The sequence below is a fragment of the Cynocephalus volans genome, chromosome X (genome assembly GCF_027409185.1).
Source record: "Cynocephalus volans isolate mCynVol1 chromosome X, mCynVol1.pri, whole genome shotgun sequence".
NCBI classification, from domain to species: Eukaryota; Metazoa; Chordata; class Mammalia; order Dermoptera; family Cynocephalidae; genus Cynocephalus; species Cynocephalus volans.
The window spans coordinates 171,501,970-171,517,332 of NC_084478.1; the positions used below are offsets into that span (position 1 = coordinate 171,501,970).

Genomic DNA, 15,363 nt, shown 5'->3' on the forward strand with positions numbered 1-15,363 from the left:
GGTGGGATTAACAACACATTAAACTCTGCGGAAGAAAAGATCAGTAAACTTGGAGACATAGCAAAAGAAACTCTCCAAACTTAAATATGGGGGGGGGGGGGGGGTTCTAAAAAATAAAAACCGTGTTAGTTATCTGTGACACAATATCAGGAAGTGTAATACCGATTTAATTAGAACACTCCACCCAGTAATAGTGAGATAGGAGGTGCTCAGTTTCCCTGGGCTCTAGTTACAGGACCCACCTCTAGGTCACAAGCCATTCCCCAGGGTTTCAGGCTTTCCTCTAGGCCCACCCCTAGAGAAAAGTTACCCTTGCTAGGTAGACCTAGACCTATTTTCAGCACGAACACCGGGAAAACGAGACCACAAGCGGCTGGTTTATGCAAATCCAGTGCTCGGGCATGCGCAGCAGAGAGGGGCTCTATAACCCTGGTAGCTGACTGACCTTCCACTGGGGGTGCTAAAGAGCACAGAACGTTCTTCAATATGTCTGGTGCGTGCCACTGGCCGTGGATTATGGAAATCGCCTCCTCTGGAGGTGCCCCGTCCCCAGCCCGAACCTTGCCCTCCGAATCTGAGCGTGTGCCTGGCACCACCCTCCTTTGCCCCTGCGCCACCTTTCCCATCATTCCGGCAGAATCCTGGCGCCTCGTGAGTTCTGGTCCCACCTCATAATGCCAGGGGTCTACGTCAGGCTGCATGAAGGAACCGTCGTGTGGTGAGCGCCACCTGCAGGACCAGGCCTTCACCTCGGCGTCCTCATCTAGGGGTGCCAGTCACGCTTACGTGGTAGAGGAGGGCAGCCCGCGCCACACTCATGGGGTCTTCTGCATCCAAGGCTGCCCTCCAGGCGACCCCCAAAGAGCCCAGGGAGCCCAAGCCGAAACACTTGGCCTGTGAGTAGCGTCCGGGCTGGGCAGCTCGCGCGGCTCCTGCCGTCCAGGGCTGGGGGACCCTCTAACGCAGGTGCCCGGCGTGCTCCCGCCAGCCTCCCCCTGGCGACACCCGCACGCGAGGCGTCGTGTGGATTCTCACTTCCAATCGTCTCGAAGCACGTGAAAGAACCACTGGCGGTTTTTATGTCCAATTCCGAAATATTTAGAAATTATTCAGGGAACTTAGGTAGGAGACAAGGGGGCAGCACCCACGCTTCTGCAAAGGTTCTCGCTTGCCAAGGCCACCCCGGCCCGTTTGTGTAGAAACCGTGACATCTGCGGAGTCAGTTCTCCCACGGGCACTGCTCAGCCAGGACCTGTGAGTTGAGTACACAGGCCTTAGAGTGTCCCCAGCAGCACCTTTGGGCTCCTGTGTGTGATGCGAAGGGGAGGGGTCTTCATTCTTGAGGGGACCTGTTAAAGATTCCCAGGCCAGGCCCACAGTCCATTGCTTGAGCTTGTAGTGAGCCCTGATTTCATAAGCAACACGTGCTGCTGGCAACGCGCATGAATCCTCCTGCTCTGAAGCCTTCGCAGCTGACTAACACTTTGATCACCACTTCACTTTGGTATTTTGCTTAAAAACTATCCATTGACTTAATCTGTACTTACCTGCTGACGTTTTACCTTCTCATCATCATCATAATGTGCATGTGTTATAGCAGCTCACTGTTTACTAAGTTAAACAGATTAAGTTCCATTATACATATGTTTTTGAAGTTTGCTAAGCACTATTCTGGGCAGCCTGTGTGCTAGATTCTGGGGAAATATCTATGACAAACCCTGGATGATGACGTCATGTTCCAGAAATGGCTTCTTGGGACCTAAGGGATGAGCAGTAGTTACACACTTCCCTTGAGAGAGTCGGTAATGACACTGGTAGAAGCTGACTCTCTGGACTCAAACAAATCTAATTACAAATCCCAGCTCTGCAATTTTACGTGTATGACCTTGGGTATGTTACTTCCCTTCTTGAGTACTATTCATTCATTTCACAAGTATTTACCATAACCTTTATGGGCCATCTACTGTGCTAGGTCTTGGTGACTGAAATGGACACAGTCCCTGCTCTCATCGAGTGTAGAGGATAAGAGGGTAAACAGGTGTTCATATCAGGTAACACATATCAGTACAGATGGTAATATATGTAATGAAGAAAATGTTTTTGATTATTCCTTTGTCATTTCTCTGAGATTTGACTGCATCTGTCTTTAAGTTAAAATGACCAATTTTCTTTTCAAAAACTTTCTGTCTGTATTTTAATGCTTGTCACTGTCTCTAATTTAGATCTAATACAGTACATCAATGAAACAAATATGAGCGTTCAACATCTGGCTGATGTTCTTCATAGGAAAACGAGGAGCAGTAACTGGGTGGTGGTGTTCAAAGCTCTGGTTACTGCGCATCATCTCATGGTCCACGGAAATGAGGTGAGTGTGCTGTGCGCTCCAGCGGGAGGCCTTCCCTTCCTTCTGGTACAATAGACTGCGTGCACGCAAGTGCGAAATGTTCCTGCTTTGTCAAGGGCGTATTACCTTTTGCTTTTGTTAGTGACAAGTGGGGGAAGTGAATAGCAGTATTAAAAATGTTTTTTTCTGTTTTTATTAATGAATGCATCTTTGTCATTAGTATTACTTGAGGTATGCCATTTTAGCCACTGGTAAAGTAGCCATTGGGTAATAAAGTGGATAATAGAGTGGGTATTTCTCTTAATCCTTTAGATGATTTAAACCCTCCCCCCCAAAAAAACTTTAAAATGTATTACTGCATAACTGCTTTACTTTGCCAAGGGAAACTGTACACCTGAGTGTGTGATATCATCACCTGTCCTCCTCTCCCCATAGGCACATACTTTTAGTGTTCCATAGAACACCTGAAATGCTCTATAGCATTAAATTACTTATCATTTTCTATTTTAAATTTACAATTTGTCTCAGTAAAATCGCATTAAAAATTAGGGTTTAGAAATTGGCTTTATTTTGAAATTTATAAAGCGATAGTAATTACACAGTAGGGTATTGGGAAAAACAGAACGTATATATAAATGGAACTTAATAGAGAGCTCAGAAATGAAACCCTACTTATATATGAGCTAGGTGGCACTAAAAACATGCAGGAGAAAGTAAGGGGGAAATAATTACAAGAAAGTCTGTTGGCACAAATGGCATCCCTACGGAAGAAATAGAATGAGATCCTTATCTTACTTTATATACAAAAATAAACTCCACATGGAGGAAATATCGAAAGGCAAAAAACTAAATTTTGAAACTGAAAAAAATGTAGAATGTGCTTATGACATTCAAGTCGGGAAGACACCATAAAGTTGAAAGAAGGTATTTGCGACATGTATATTACAGACCAAAGATTAATATTCAGAATACATCATTGTAAGAAAAAGGCAATACAACAGACTAATGAGCGAAAGAACCCAACAGTTCACAGAAAAGGAAACCAGAATGTCTGACAGCTAATTCATGTCCGATAGCATGTCTGAGAACATGTTCAGATTAGCACAATTTAAGATTTCTGACAGAATAAAGAGTTGGGAAGACACTGAGGAAATGGGAAATACCCTGCAGATGATGTGTAAATTACTAGCTGGTGTAGTTTATCAGTGTGGAGAGGAGAACACTGGGACGCATTCAACAAAATCACCCAGCTGGTGACCCAGCAAATCTATTTCTCACAGCATATTTATAATAACGAAAAACTGGAAATCACCTACATTTTCATCAGTAGGGAACAGGTAAAATGAGGTGTGGTTATACAGTGAAATACTATATGACACTAAATGGGATGTATACCAGCAAGGCTAGATCTCAAAACCAATGCTAATCGAGGAAGCAAGTTATAGAATGACATTTGGAGTACAATAACATTTATGTAAATTTTAAAACATACACACAATATTTGTCCATGGAACAAATACATATGAAACTATAAAGAAAATAGACTTTAAAGATAGCATGTTAAAAATTATGACATCAGTTACTTCTAGTAGTAGGAGAAAAAGGAAATTGGCCTTGGGAACAGGGCAAAGGGTACGTGAGCTTTTTCTGTAATACTTTATTCCTTTTATTTTAAAAATAGACTGGAAGCAGTTATGTCAAAAACTGAGCAGTTCTCATTTCTAGATAGTGGGGTACACAGATGTATCCTATTATTCTTTGTACTTCTCTGTAACTTACAATTATTCAAAATCAAAAGGGGGAAATGGCTAGAAAGAAAGTCTTGGAGGAAAGGTGTGTATTCACATGAACTTTCATGTTTAACCCCTTGTTAATTTGGGGACTAGGTAAACAGAGGGTAACTGACAGCACAGCGAATGCTTGTACTGGCCAGCCCAGAATGTGATCGTGACTAACTTAATCAGTACTCCTGAAATAGATAGAACCTGCATGGCAGAACTCTGTCAAATATACATTCATAAGGGCAAACTCATTCATAAACTAGCTTTGTGTCCAGAAACTAATTTTAGGATTCGGCCCATTTGTCTCACAGCGTTTCATCCAACATCTTGCATCTCGACCCTCTTTCTTCACGTTACACAGCTTCCTGGATATAAGCGTCATAGAAGGTAAGATGGGTCCTTGATGGAAATGTTTCCATGTGTCAAGGAGGGGAAAGTTCTGAAAACCATGGCTAGTTAAGAAAATTGGTCTCAATTATTTTAAGCCAACTTGGGTTGGGTTTCTGTCACTTGCAATCAAAAAAAGTCTCTATTTGTGTATGAAAGTACCTGTTCCATAAGTAAATAAATAAATCAACAAACAACCTAACTAGTGTGTGGTGCGGTGCACTTTTTATAAAGGTGAATAATCCCTAAGTTCATTGGTATAATGCATTTTTGACTGCGTACTAAGAATATGCTATGTGCTAGAGGAAAAAAGGTTAATGAAACCTCCAGGTCTTTATTCAGTGAGGCCTTGTCCAGCCTGCCTAAAACTGCAGCACACCTTTATGCCACCTCTCGGCCTGAGTTTTATTCTTGCCACTTCTTACCAACTAATTGCCTGTGTTCTGTGTTTTCCTTTTTATTTTATTTTATGTTATTTTTGCGTAATTGTCTGACAATCTCCATTGGAATGTAAGCGCTATGAGAGCAGGGATTTTTGTCTATTTAATTCACTGCTGAACTTCCAGCACCTAGCAGAGCCTCACCCATAGTGAGCACTCAACAATGGTGAAGGAATGAATAAACTGAGTAAATGAATCAAGGTAACCAGAAATTGGGTTTCTCCCATGGCCTTTCTTTCTCCATTTTCTCTATGAAGTTGGGGTCAGGGTCATTTGCTAATTGGAGGAAGGGTGGAGAAGGGGAGGTGGCGATGGGAAAGTGCCGAGAATTTACAGCCGTTTCTGTGGAAATGTGAGAGGAGCTGGGAAAGTTCAACTGTTCCCTCTGTTCAGGAATATCACTATCAACACCACATCATGGGGTGATATGAAGTCTTTCAGTAACTAAAAAATAATCTTTAACAGAAAATTTGAGGCAGGTGGGACTAGATGATGAATAAAGGCCGTTCTACCTTTTGTGCTTACAGAGACATTGCTGAGGCGTACGGGTAAATGTGGAATGATAAGTCTTTGCATATTGGTGTATTATAAATAGTTGTATTGGTTGAATTGGAAATAATCAAATATTTTATTTTTAGGTTATACGATGTCAGCCTTCATCAGACGGTACAGCAGGTATTTGAATGAAAAGTCACTCGCATACAGACTGATGGCATCTGACGTTACAAAAAGCAAGAGAGGGTCAGTAATTATCCTTAGTTTGTAAGCAAGAAATACTGACACATATGTGGTCTGCTTTGTAGTTTGTCAAAAACACAGCTCTGTGTTAAGATGCTGATGTCACAGTGCTTTTCAAATTCTTAATTTTTGATGTTTATAAATTTCTTTTATCTTTTATAGGAGAGACGGTGTGATAAGAGCTATGAGTACTGAACAGCTGCTAAAGACGCTTCCAGTTATTCAAACCCAGCTGGATGCTCTTCTTAATTTTAATGTAAGAACTTTAGAAATCCTTTTTTTTCCCCTTTAATATCAGTCAATATCATTGTTTAACTGTAGATGGGAGAAGGATTTTTTTAACTCTGGTGGTAATTGATGACTCTTATTTAATTTTCAGGCAAATCCTGATGAACTAACTAATGGTATAATACGTGCTGCTTTTATGCTTCTCTTTAGAGATGCTCTTCGTCTCTTTGCAGCCTATAATGAAGGGATCCTTAATCTGCTAGGTAGGATAAAGAATAAACAATATTTTTAAAAGATAAGATGGTAAAAATACTTTATTTGTGAAAATCTTTTACCTCTACATTCAGACTCATATTTGCTTTAGATTTAAAATAGAGAGTCCTTACAGGCTCATGTGTATTTTTAAACAATGAGATATTACATTGTTTTTTTGGTTAAAAATTATTTGTCGAATTAGCCACAAGGCTTTTCCATTTTTATACACATGTTAACTGATATTTCTGGGAAATTTACCAGGGAATCAACTAGGTTGCCATGTTTATGCAGTACACATTAAGGCCCATTTCCACCAAAGTCAAATAAGACAGCTCTGACTTTTATAAGAAGGTAAAGTCAATTACATAAGTTACTGTTATAGATTATATACAAGCATATTTTGTAGGCTTCTCAGGAAATTTCTGTCATCATTTAGACCTAATGAATGGTTCATTTCATTGCAAGCATTTTCCCAACTTTATTGATGGGAATTTAAGCTCTTTTCTTAAACTGAAGAAATGCCTAGTACATTTATAGGGTTATAAAAGAGTAGAAAACACAGCACCTTCCTCAGAGAGTTTCAGAGCTTGCTGTTAATCACAAAGACTATAGACCAGAAGTTGGAGACATTTAAATCTAAACTATCCGTGTATGCTGTTAAATTCCATGCATATTCCCAGCACTAGTGTTTGTTATACAGGACTTAATCTGTAAAAATCTGTTGATTCCAGGGATTGAACAGTGCTATTTGTGCTTGTTCAAGCAGAAAATAAGTGGATCAAAACTATGATTGTTTTGAACAGGTTAAAATCATATACAGAATCAGCTTAAAATAGAGTAGAATGGAGTGAAACTTGAAAATCGCTACAACATTGGCTGCTTCCTGCTAATTTTTTTTTTCTATTTTTAGACAAGTTTTTTGACATGAGGAAGAACCAGTACAAGGAGAGTTTGGGGATTTACATCAACTTCCTCGAAAAAACCACCAAATTGACACAGTTCCTGGAGGTTGCAGAGGTACAGAAATCCGTTTCTATCCAAGGCCTTTCTGCTGTTTTCTGCATTAGTTTAGTGTCAGGTGTAGCTATACCTCCTCCCCCAACCACATCACTACACAGAGACACAGAAATTGGTAGTAGTTTTAACTACTTTGTAAATAGTAAAACTAAAAGCTAAAATTAGGTCCTTCGCTTTTTTTTTTTTTTTTTTGAGCACGTTTACAATGCACTTGTGCTAAAAAGCAATCTTACAAGGACTTCTGTTTGTAGCCGTGAGGATAGGCAGTACCAAGTTTCCCCTCTCATCAGAAACTCTAGAACTGGACGAAAATATATATGATGGAAGTCTTTTTAGACAGTGGACAAGAGGTAGAACAGGACTGTGATCAGAGAGAGAAAGAAACATATAAGGTGATGACACTCTGGAGACCCCAAGCAGGATAAATACAAAGAGAACCACACATAGGCAAGTGACAGTCAAACTTCTGGAAACCAAGAGAACAAAGACATATTATCCACAGGAGAACAACAGCATGAATAGTGGCTGACTCCTGACTACTTGGAAAATTAGAACACATTTGCACCATATCCAAAATACAGCTTAGCTCTTCTCCAAACAGCAAAGACTCAGTATCTGGCAAGACTTTTCTTTCAGAGTCTACTGTTAGGACAAGTAGAAGTTTGTGCTTAAGTGTCCAATGCATCCTTCAGCCTGACATGTTTTTCTTGCACTAGATGGGCATCACCCGAGGAAGGCATCGTGCCCTGGGGGGTGTTTTCTCTTTTGTGTGCACAATAGTCTCTCAGTTAATTTTTTTGGTGCCATTCCCTGCTGTAATATATACTTTTCGCCCCCTTTTTTTTGTGAATTCAGCAAGTTGGAATTGACCAGAGCAACATTCCAAATCTTATTCAGGTATGTGTATCTGTCCTGTGCATTTAAGTGGACCTTTTTTCTCTATGTTCATTTGTTATTTATATTAATCATCATCTGAGACTCCATTCTTTGCCATATACTTATATGTGTGTGTATTTTAATTTCCCCGTCAATAACAAACATATACAAGGGAACTTCAAAAAGATTATGGAAAAATAGAATTAAAAGATAATACAAATCTTTCCATGCACGTCATATATATGGCAACGCTTGGTATAACGAATAGACCATGCTTTTAAAATGGACAGCACCGGTCAGTGGAAACAGTCAGGTATTTGGGATAATGAACTTAGGTTTGAGGGCTGTCTTGTCAACCTTTCAGTGTGTGAACTCAAGCAACTCATTTCCTTCGTCTATTCCTTGTTTCTGCAACTGCGAAATAGGTGTCATGCTCTCGCCTATCTCATAGCAATATTGTAAAATTCAAATGAACTCAAGCTTTTTCCTCCCCCAGCAACTGGTCATCAGGGGTCCCCCACATGGCCATGGGTGTGACCTGAGGTAGAGGTGGCAGTGCAGCAGGTGTGGATGGGGTTGTGCAGCCTGCTTACCCCTCTGGACCTGTCTGTGCTCCATCCCAGACGTACCCTGGGGCTTAAGCAGCAGGGCTTCTGGCCCATCCTCGACCTGCTACAGAGCCCTTGCCTACGTTGGGTCCCAAATTAAAGTGGTAGGCTTTTAGGTCACCTGGGATTTGGGCTAAAGCAATGTTTCCTGGTGTGGAGATATGCTGTCTCCAGAACCCAAAGATGCCTACTAGGTGTCACATTTTCTTTTTCACGGTGCGAGGTGCAAACTGAAATACTTCATCTTCTGTTTTGGATGGGACGTCCTGGTAGGCCTCTGACCACTGGAACCCTACAAATTTTACCACTGTGAAAGAAATGTGTATCTTTCCCAAGTCCACTCTGCTACCCACCTCCTGCTCATCTGATCCTGTTCTAATGACATCATGGATAGAGTGGATCAATTTGAGGTTCTGAGGGGTGACCAGAAGGTCTAGACTTCTTCCGACCATATTATGACAGCAGGTGGGAGAGTTCACCTAGCCCTGGGTCCGAACTATAAATGTAACCATTGTCCGTTCCATTCGCCTGTGACCTCTTTCTGATTCACACTGGAACGCAGCACATTCACCAAACCAATAACCACATAGCATGTACCGGAGGCTGTGTTAAGTCACCTCTACCAAAGAAACTATAGTGGCTGGCACAGTGGCTGCAATTGGGTTCCTACTTGATTTTGCTGTCGTTTGTCATTCTCCAGGGCCTGACTGGTTTTGATGGGGACGGGGACTATCACATCTGCATCATTTATGTCTGTAAGATTGGCACTAATTTCTGCCATCCTTGTGGGAGGCAACCTTGATTTTATTTACTATTCTGCTTGAAGGGTGGGTGGGGGCTGTTTCAGAGGCATGTCTCCAGCGTAGCTTTGCAGTGGTTTAACTCTAGTTCTAGGCCTAGAGTCCAGGAGGGGAGGTGGGGCAAATCTTGATGGGGCGTGTAACTTGTTGGATAGAAGCCTCCTTACCTCCCACAAAGGAGGCTGCAAGGTTTCTGAGGAACCTGGAGATTCAGGACTTTCACAGCCATCCCCTCAGCTGTCCCCATCTCATATATGAGGCCCTGGCATGACAGACCTGCCTTGGATGGGACTGGGATAACGAAGGACTCTCTGAGATAACACATGAGGAGTGCTCACACAGTGCCTGGTTCACATGGCAGTGATGTGTACGAGAAGGAGCCTGTGAAGAGAGAGGGTGGAGAAGTGGAAGGAGAGAGGGGCAGTAGATTGAACGTGATCTCTCAGGGAATGAGAGGGTATTGGATCCAGAGCACAAATGGAAGCAATGATCTCAAATAAGAAGAGAGAGGAGGCAAGGAAGGAAGGATAATTGCAGACGCAGACAAAGTGTTCGATTTGGTGGCAGAGAAGGGGCAGTTTCTGTTGGATGCTTCACAGTACAAACATTCCTTCATGTACAGATAAATCAAAAGGGACTTGTGCACAGACATCAAATCACACAGATCAGTCTATAATGAAAAGCACTTTTGGGTGAAATAACGCCCAGCTTCTCGAATGGGAAGTCAGATGAGCAGTGGTGGGGAGACACAGCGACAATGACAATGCCTGGGTTAGTAGTAGGGGAGAAGACGGAGTTTCATGGCCCCATGGCACCGTAACCAGCGGGTTTCACTCAGCATCGATTCACAAACAATAGGGCTTGACCCCTCCTCAGCTATAATGAATGAGACACAATCCCAGCCCCTGGGTTCCTGAAAAAGATGAAGCAGAGACTGCAGAAGCATGGCTAGATGTCCACAGAATGTAGTCCTCTGAGTTTTCTCTGCATCGAGCTTGCTTCCCTGAGGGATGTGCTGGAGGTAGGAAGAGGAACTTTACCGAGAACCACGGCCTCAGCCATTGCTGGGCACAGACGAGCATGAACTGACCAGCACCTGTGGCCTGAGCTCCAAGGGGACCTCTGCCAGGAGGAGTAACCTGAGTTGGAGGGTGACATTTTCCACTGGGCCACCCTCTCTCCTCCTTACCTCAGCTCCACTCCTCAGGATCCCTGAATCAAAAACAAACTAGATGGCTGCGGGAGAGTCTGCAAAAGGCAGCCAGGGGCCTTGTTAGCAAACTTCCATCCAGATCCCAATTCACTGCTCCGTAAATCAACTCTTTGTACTGGAAGGGCTTCCTTATCAGTACGCTGGCCCCTGGCCCTCAGCCAGTGCAGAAAGTCATTTGTCGTGGCCTTCAGCAGTCGGCAGAACTGCTCCTGTGAAGACGTGCTTCCCGGGCTGTCCTGGAAGCCCTGGAATGGAGTGACATGCAGGGCTACGTGGGACAGCAGGGAGGCAGGAACTGAGGCAGCCCCACTTTGCCCCCCTCAGTCAGTCTCCTCGAGAGAGGTCTGCTCAAAACCGTGCACAGTTTCAAGGGGCTTTCTCAGCCAACCTGCTGCTGGATCCCACGGAGGAGCGTGAAGGTCTTGCTCTGTGACTGCGGATTGGCCAGTTTCTCCTTGTGCTTCTGACACTTGTTACTTAACGTGAATCGAAGCTAACCTGCTAGGTTTAAACTGCTCACCAGTTTAGAGATCCCTTCTGCATCTGGTCTTTCTTAAGAGGAAATCTCCCTCATCTTCTTGATCCGTCAGTCCTTTCTGCTTTGACTTTGCCATCGTCTGGGAGTCACCGAGCCTCCTTCCGTGAGCAGCTGGCTGTGTGTCTGTCTGTGTGAGTCCTCTCCTTTCAGCCATTCCCTGCAGTTCCTGCTGGACGTGACTCCTGCAAATGTACATAGCAGGGTCTGCTCTGTCTGCAATCGGATGCATTTTCCTTTGTCATGAAAGTAGTTCAAACATACATTTCTGGGCCACACTCCACCTCAGAGCTCCAGGGGCATAAACGTGGGGACCTGCTGGACGGTTCCACCCCGACACATGCCCAGATGCATTTTCCTACAGTTACCCCAGCGTTTCTGTGCTATTGGTGGCTGGAGGGTGACTGTGCCTCACGAAGGAGGTATTACAGCCTCACATCTCCTCTTTTCATGTAAAGCACCTTGGTGCATTTTATCAGCACCATGCTCTCACCAGCTGAGCTAACCAGCCAGCACTTTGGTGCTTTTTACGTTTTTGGTATTTCTAAGCAGTTTTCTGCTAATCATGTTCACTAAGATTGCGTGGCACAGTTTCCACAGATTTACATCTGGCGGTGGATTGTCTGACAGCATATCAGCTGGAAAAAAAAAAAAAATGTTTCCAAACAACATCGTTCAAATACTGATAACTTTTGTTATTTATTTTTGTTATTTATTCCCTCAGAATTGGCCCTTAGCTCTGCCCCCACACACCTTTGTGAGTACTTCTTTGTTAAGCCTTCTTCCCACTGCCAGCACAGCAGTTTATATGATTCATCTTTTCCCCAAATCTGCTGGTCTTCCTCTGTCCCCATCCCCTCCTTGATACCCTCTACCTGGCCTCTCACTTACAATACTACACTGAGTGGGAAGGGGAGAGACGGTGACAGTCTGAGCTAGAACGATGGTGTAGTGGCAGGATGGAGAGACAGGGGTGCATTGAAGACACATCTAAAATTTGGTAGGACTCAGCCCTCTGCCGTTTGTTTTACATAATTCAGATCTGATAACGTCCAAAATACACATCTGATTATTTCACCCCTCACTTAAAAGCCCTCCAATGGCTGTGTCCCTAGTACCTAGTGTATAGTAAATTATTAATAATTATTTTCTTGAATAGAGAGTGAGTGGATCAGGAGGGAGATGGCGGGATATAGAACCCTGGTGGGGAATGGGCCTTATGTTTTAATGGAAATGGAGAACAAAAAGATACACCCACATTCACTCAGCAAATACATTTGAGCCTTGAACAACACTGGTTTGAACTGTGAGGGTCCACTTACATGCGGGTTCTGCAACAGTGGGTTTAACCAAAATGCAGGGCAAAGTGCAGTATTCCCAGGATTCAGAACCCATGTATAAGGTGGGCCAACTTTTCCTATGTGTGGGTTCCACAGTAATGACGCGTGAAAGTCATACACAGGGTTTCAACTGACTATGTGGGGTCAACACCCTTAACCTCCCGTGTTGTTTAAGGGTCAACTGTATTAATTAAGCATTTACTATGTGCCAAGCACTTAAGATTCATCAGTAAATGAAACAGACAAAATCCCTGCCTTCATGGAGCTTATATTCTATTGCAGGGACACAGACAATGAATATACAAAGAAATCTGTAATGTCACTAAAAATAAATGCTTTGAAAAAAAAAATTTAAAGAAACTGTTGGTAGTCAAGGAAATCCCTCTTGAAGAGGTGACATTTTAGCAGAGACCGAAGACCATGTCGACACCTGGATTTCTCTTCATATGCGTGATAATGAATTTGCTAATATGAGTGAGATTCTCCGTCCCTCTTTTTGTTGTTGTTTCTCTATCTCTCTGTTGCCTTCTCTCCCCGCTCTCCCTCTTCTCCACTAGGTTTTACCTACTGACCTGGTGACTTTTGAAGGAACCATGAATAATGAATGATTTCAAGCCTAATGTCTTCTTGAGGGATAGGTATTTTAGTTGTCCTTTGATAATTTTAAGAGACTGGGTTGTTGTTTTAAAATTTTTATTTCAAAGCATAGTTTGAGAATTTGACTTGATACCAAGATGTTACTTTTAATAATAAATTTACTTTTGGCTTTAATGCATTTGCTATAGAGGTATCTTAATTTTTGTTCAAAATATGTTTATCATGTAGGAGAGTATGATTTTTCTAAAAGTATCAGAAAATAAATCTTTCATAACTTTTTTTAGCCACCCCGGAGTTCCCTTGAAGCACTAAAACAGCATTTAGCTTCTTTGGAAGAGAAAAACATTTCACCACCTTGCAGGTGAGTTAATAACTATCTTTAATATAGGTTTATTTTGTCTCCCTCTAAATAAATTTTCTCATTCTAAATGTTTAAAAATATGAGATGAACTAAAACTATGGGTTATGAATGCTATATGATGGAATACTATTCAGCTATTGTAAATGATGGTATGGAATGGAGGTTTCAGTCTTTTGCGGGATTCCAGACTCTTCACAAGAGGGTATGTTTCCCAAAGAAACTAAGTCAAAAGTCTAGGGAACACATGTGGTGAAGATCTCTGGTGGAGAATTATAGCAATGCCGGGGTCTCACATGGCAGAAAATGGTGGAGCAGAGGGAGAGAGACTCTGTTATGTGATAATGCTTTCCGAACCATGCCTGTGACCACTATTATTAATCCATTCACTATGCTGTGGTCCTACAGTCCAATCACTTCTTCAAGACCCCACCTTTGAATTACCATAATAGGATTTCCCGCCCTCTTTTCACTGTCATGATGTGGACTCAGTTTTGGGGGACATCAGTCCACAGCACTCCTCTAGGGGCTCTTCTAGTGAGAACAACTGTTGTAGAAGATTGTTTAATGGCATGGCAAACTGTTCATTCACATAACCGTGTGCATAGTAACATATAAGACGTGCGTGTGTGTGTGCGTACACACATATACACACACATGTATACTGTATGTATGCGTTATACATGCAAATTGAATAACACAAAATGTTTACATTAGTTATTTCTGAATGTGACAATTATGGTTGATGTCAGTCTTCTTTTTTGTCCTTTTCTGTATTGTCTAGAATCCCTACAAAGTTTATGTATTATTCATTCATTCCACTTTTTTGAGGTTTTGTTGATTGTCATTGATTTAAATTATCCCTCTCTTTTTTATTTTTTCAATAACTTACATTTTGTTAATGTAGTTAGCACTTAAAATACATTATTCATTTCGGGTTACATTTTGCACAATAAGCATTGAACAGCAGTGTATCCTCTGCCCAATTGGCTACAGCATGTACCGATCAAAGCCAAGTGCACAAGGCAAACTCTTCCGCAGTGGTCCCTTTAAAGCTGCACATCACACTTGCTCCTGGCTTCCCAGCCTGTGGCACCGCTACGTGGACTGTACTAGAAAAATTCCCAGTTTGCACACTGCTAGATTAAAACCGCTGGCATTTTTAAATCACTGCCAAGCTCACTTCCAAGAGGACAGAGCAACTGCAGTGTGAACAGCAGGTGCTCGTGTGAAAAGCAAGACGACGGTCGCTGAGAGGGAGCGTGCGGGAGAAGCGCAGGCACAGCCGGGCTCTACTCAGTGCTGGACACTCGAGGCCAGGAAGCAGCCGCACGTCGTGCAGATAAAGCAGTTGCAGGAAGCGGGGCCGGATCTCGCCAGCACAAAACGGTTTGTTAAGGAGCCCGTGCTTGCAACCTGAAGCGTGTGGTTCAGCGCGCTTGCTCGGGGTCTGACCGTGTCGTGTGTGTCTGTGAACAAGCAGCCTATTGCCCCAGCGCGACCCTCACCTGTAGCAGCTGGAGGTGGCACTGCTCAGCCAAAGAAAACTTCTTGCCAGAAAGAATCATTATGGATCCAAGAAAAAGAGAGGAGATTTAGCCGAAACTGAAGCTTGAATTCAGAGGAAACTCGGAAGGCAAGTTTGCACCCCTGGAGGAAAAGCGCCCGACAGCGCGGTGCCGGCTGTGACTGGCGGGACCTTCGGGTCGCGCTGCACTGACCCCACTCTAATGTCCAACAGGGTGCGCCATCGGGAAAGGGAGTCACGCCGTGAGCTCGTCCTCAGACACCTGCCTGTGCCTCACGGTCCCGCTGCGGCTGGGAGGGCGCCTGTCGTCCGTGGAGT

General features: G+C 43.1%; 1 protein-coding gene across 1 annotated transcript; it reads left to right on the forward strand.

The window, feature by feature from the left end:
• The first annotated feature begins 699 nt into the window (after positions 1-699).
• Positions 700-14,937, forward strand: LOC134368589 (phosphatidylinositol-binding clathrin assembly protein-like). Its single transcript, XM_063085015.1, has 11 exons — positions 700-892; positions 2,223-2,365; positions 4,437-4,512; positions 5,591-5,693; positions 5,853-5,946; positions 6,070-6,181; positions 7,084-7,190; positions 8,046-8,087; positions 13,444-13,520; positions 14,514-14,626; positions 14,738-14,937. The coding sequence occupies exons 1-11, from the start codon at positions 700-702 to the stop codon at positions 14,935-14,937; spliced, it is 1,260 nt and encodes a 419-aa protein (XP_062941085.1).
• Positions 14,938-15,363: the final 426 nt, after the last annotated feature.

What these genes read in the sequence shown, in the direction of transcription:
- LOC134368589 (XM_063085015.1), top strand. Translation starts at nt 700, where the DNA reads ATGAAGGAACCGTCGTGTGGTGAGCGCCACCTGCAGGACCAGGCCTTC. An exon ending in ATGCTCTTCTTAATTTTAAT is followed by an intron (nt 5,947 to 6,069) that starts GTAAGAACTTTA and finishes TTTAATTTTCAG; the next exon opens with GCAAATCCTGATGAACTAAC. An exon ending in GTGGCACCGCTACGTGGACT is followed by an intron (nt 14,627 to 14,737) that starts GTACTAGAAAAA and finishes TGTGAACAGCAG; the next exon opens with GTGCTCGTGTGAAAAGCAAG.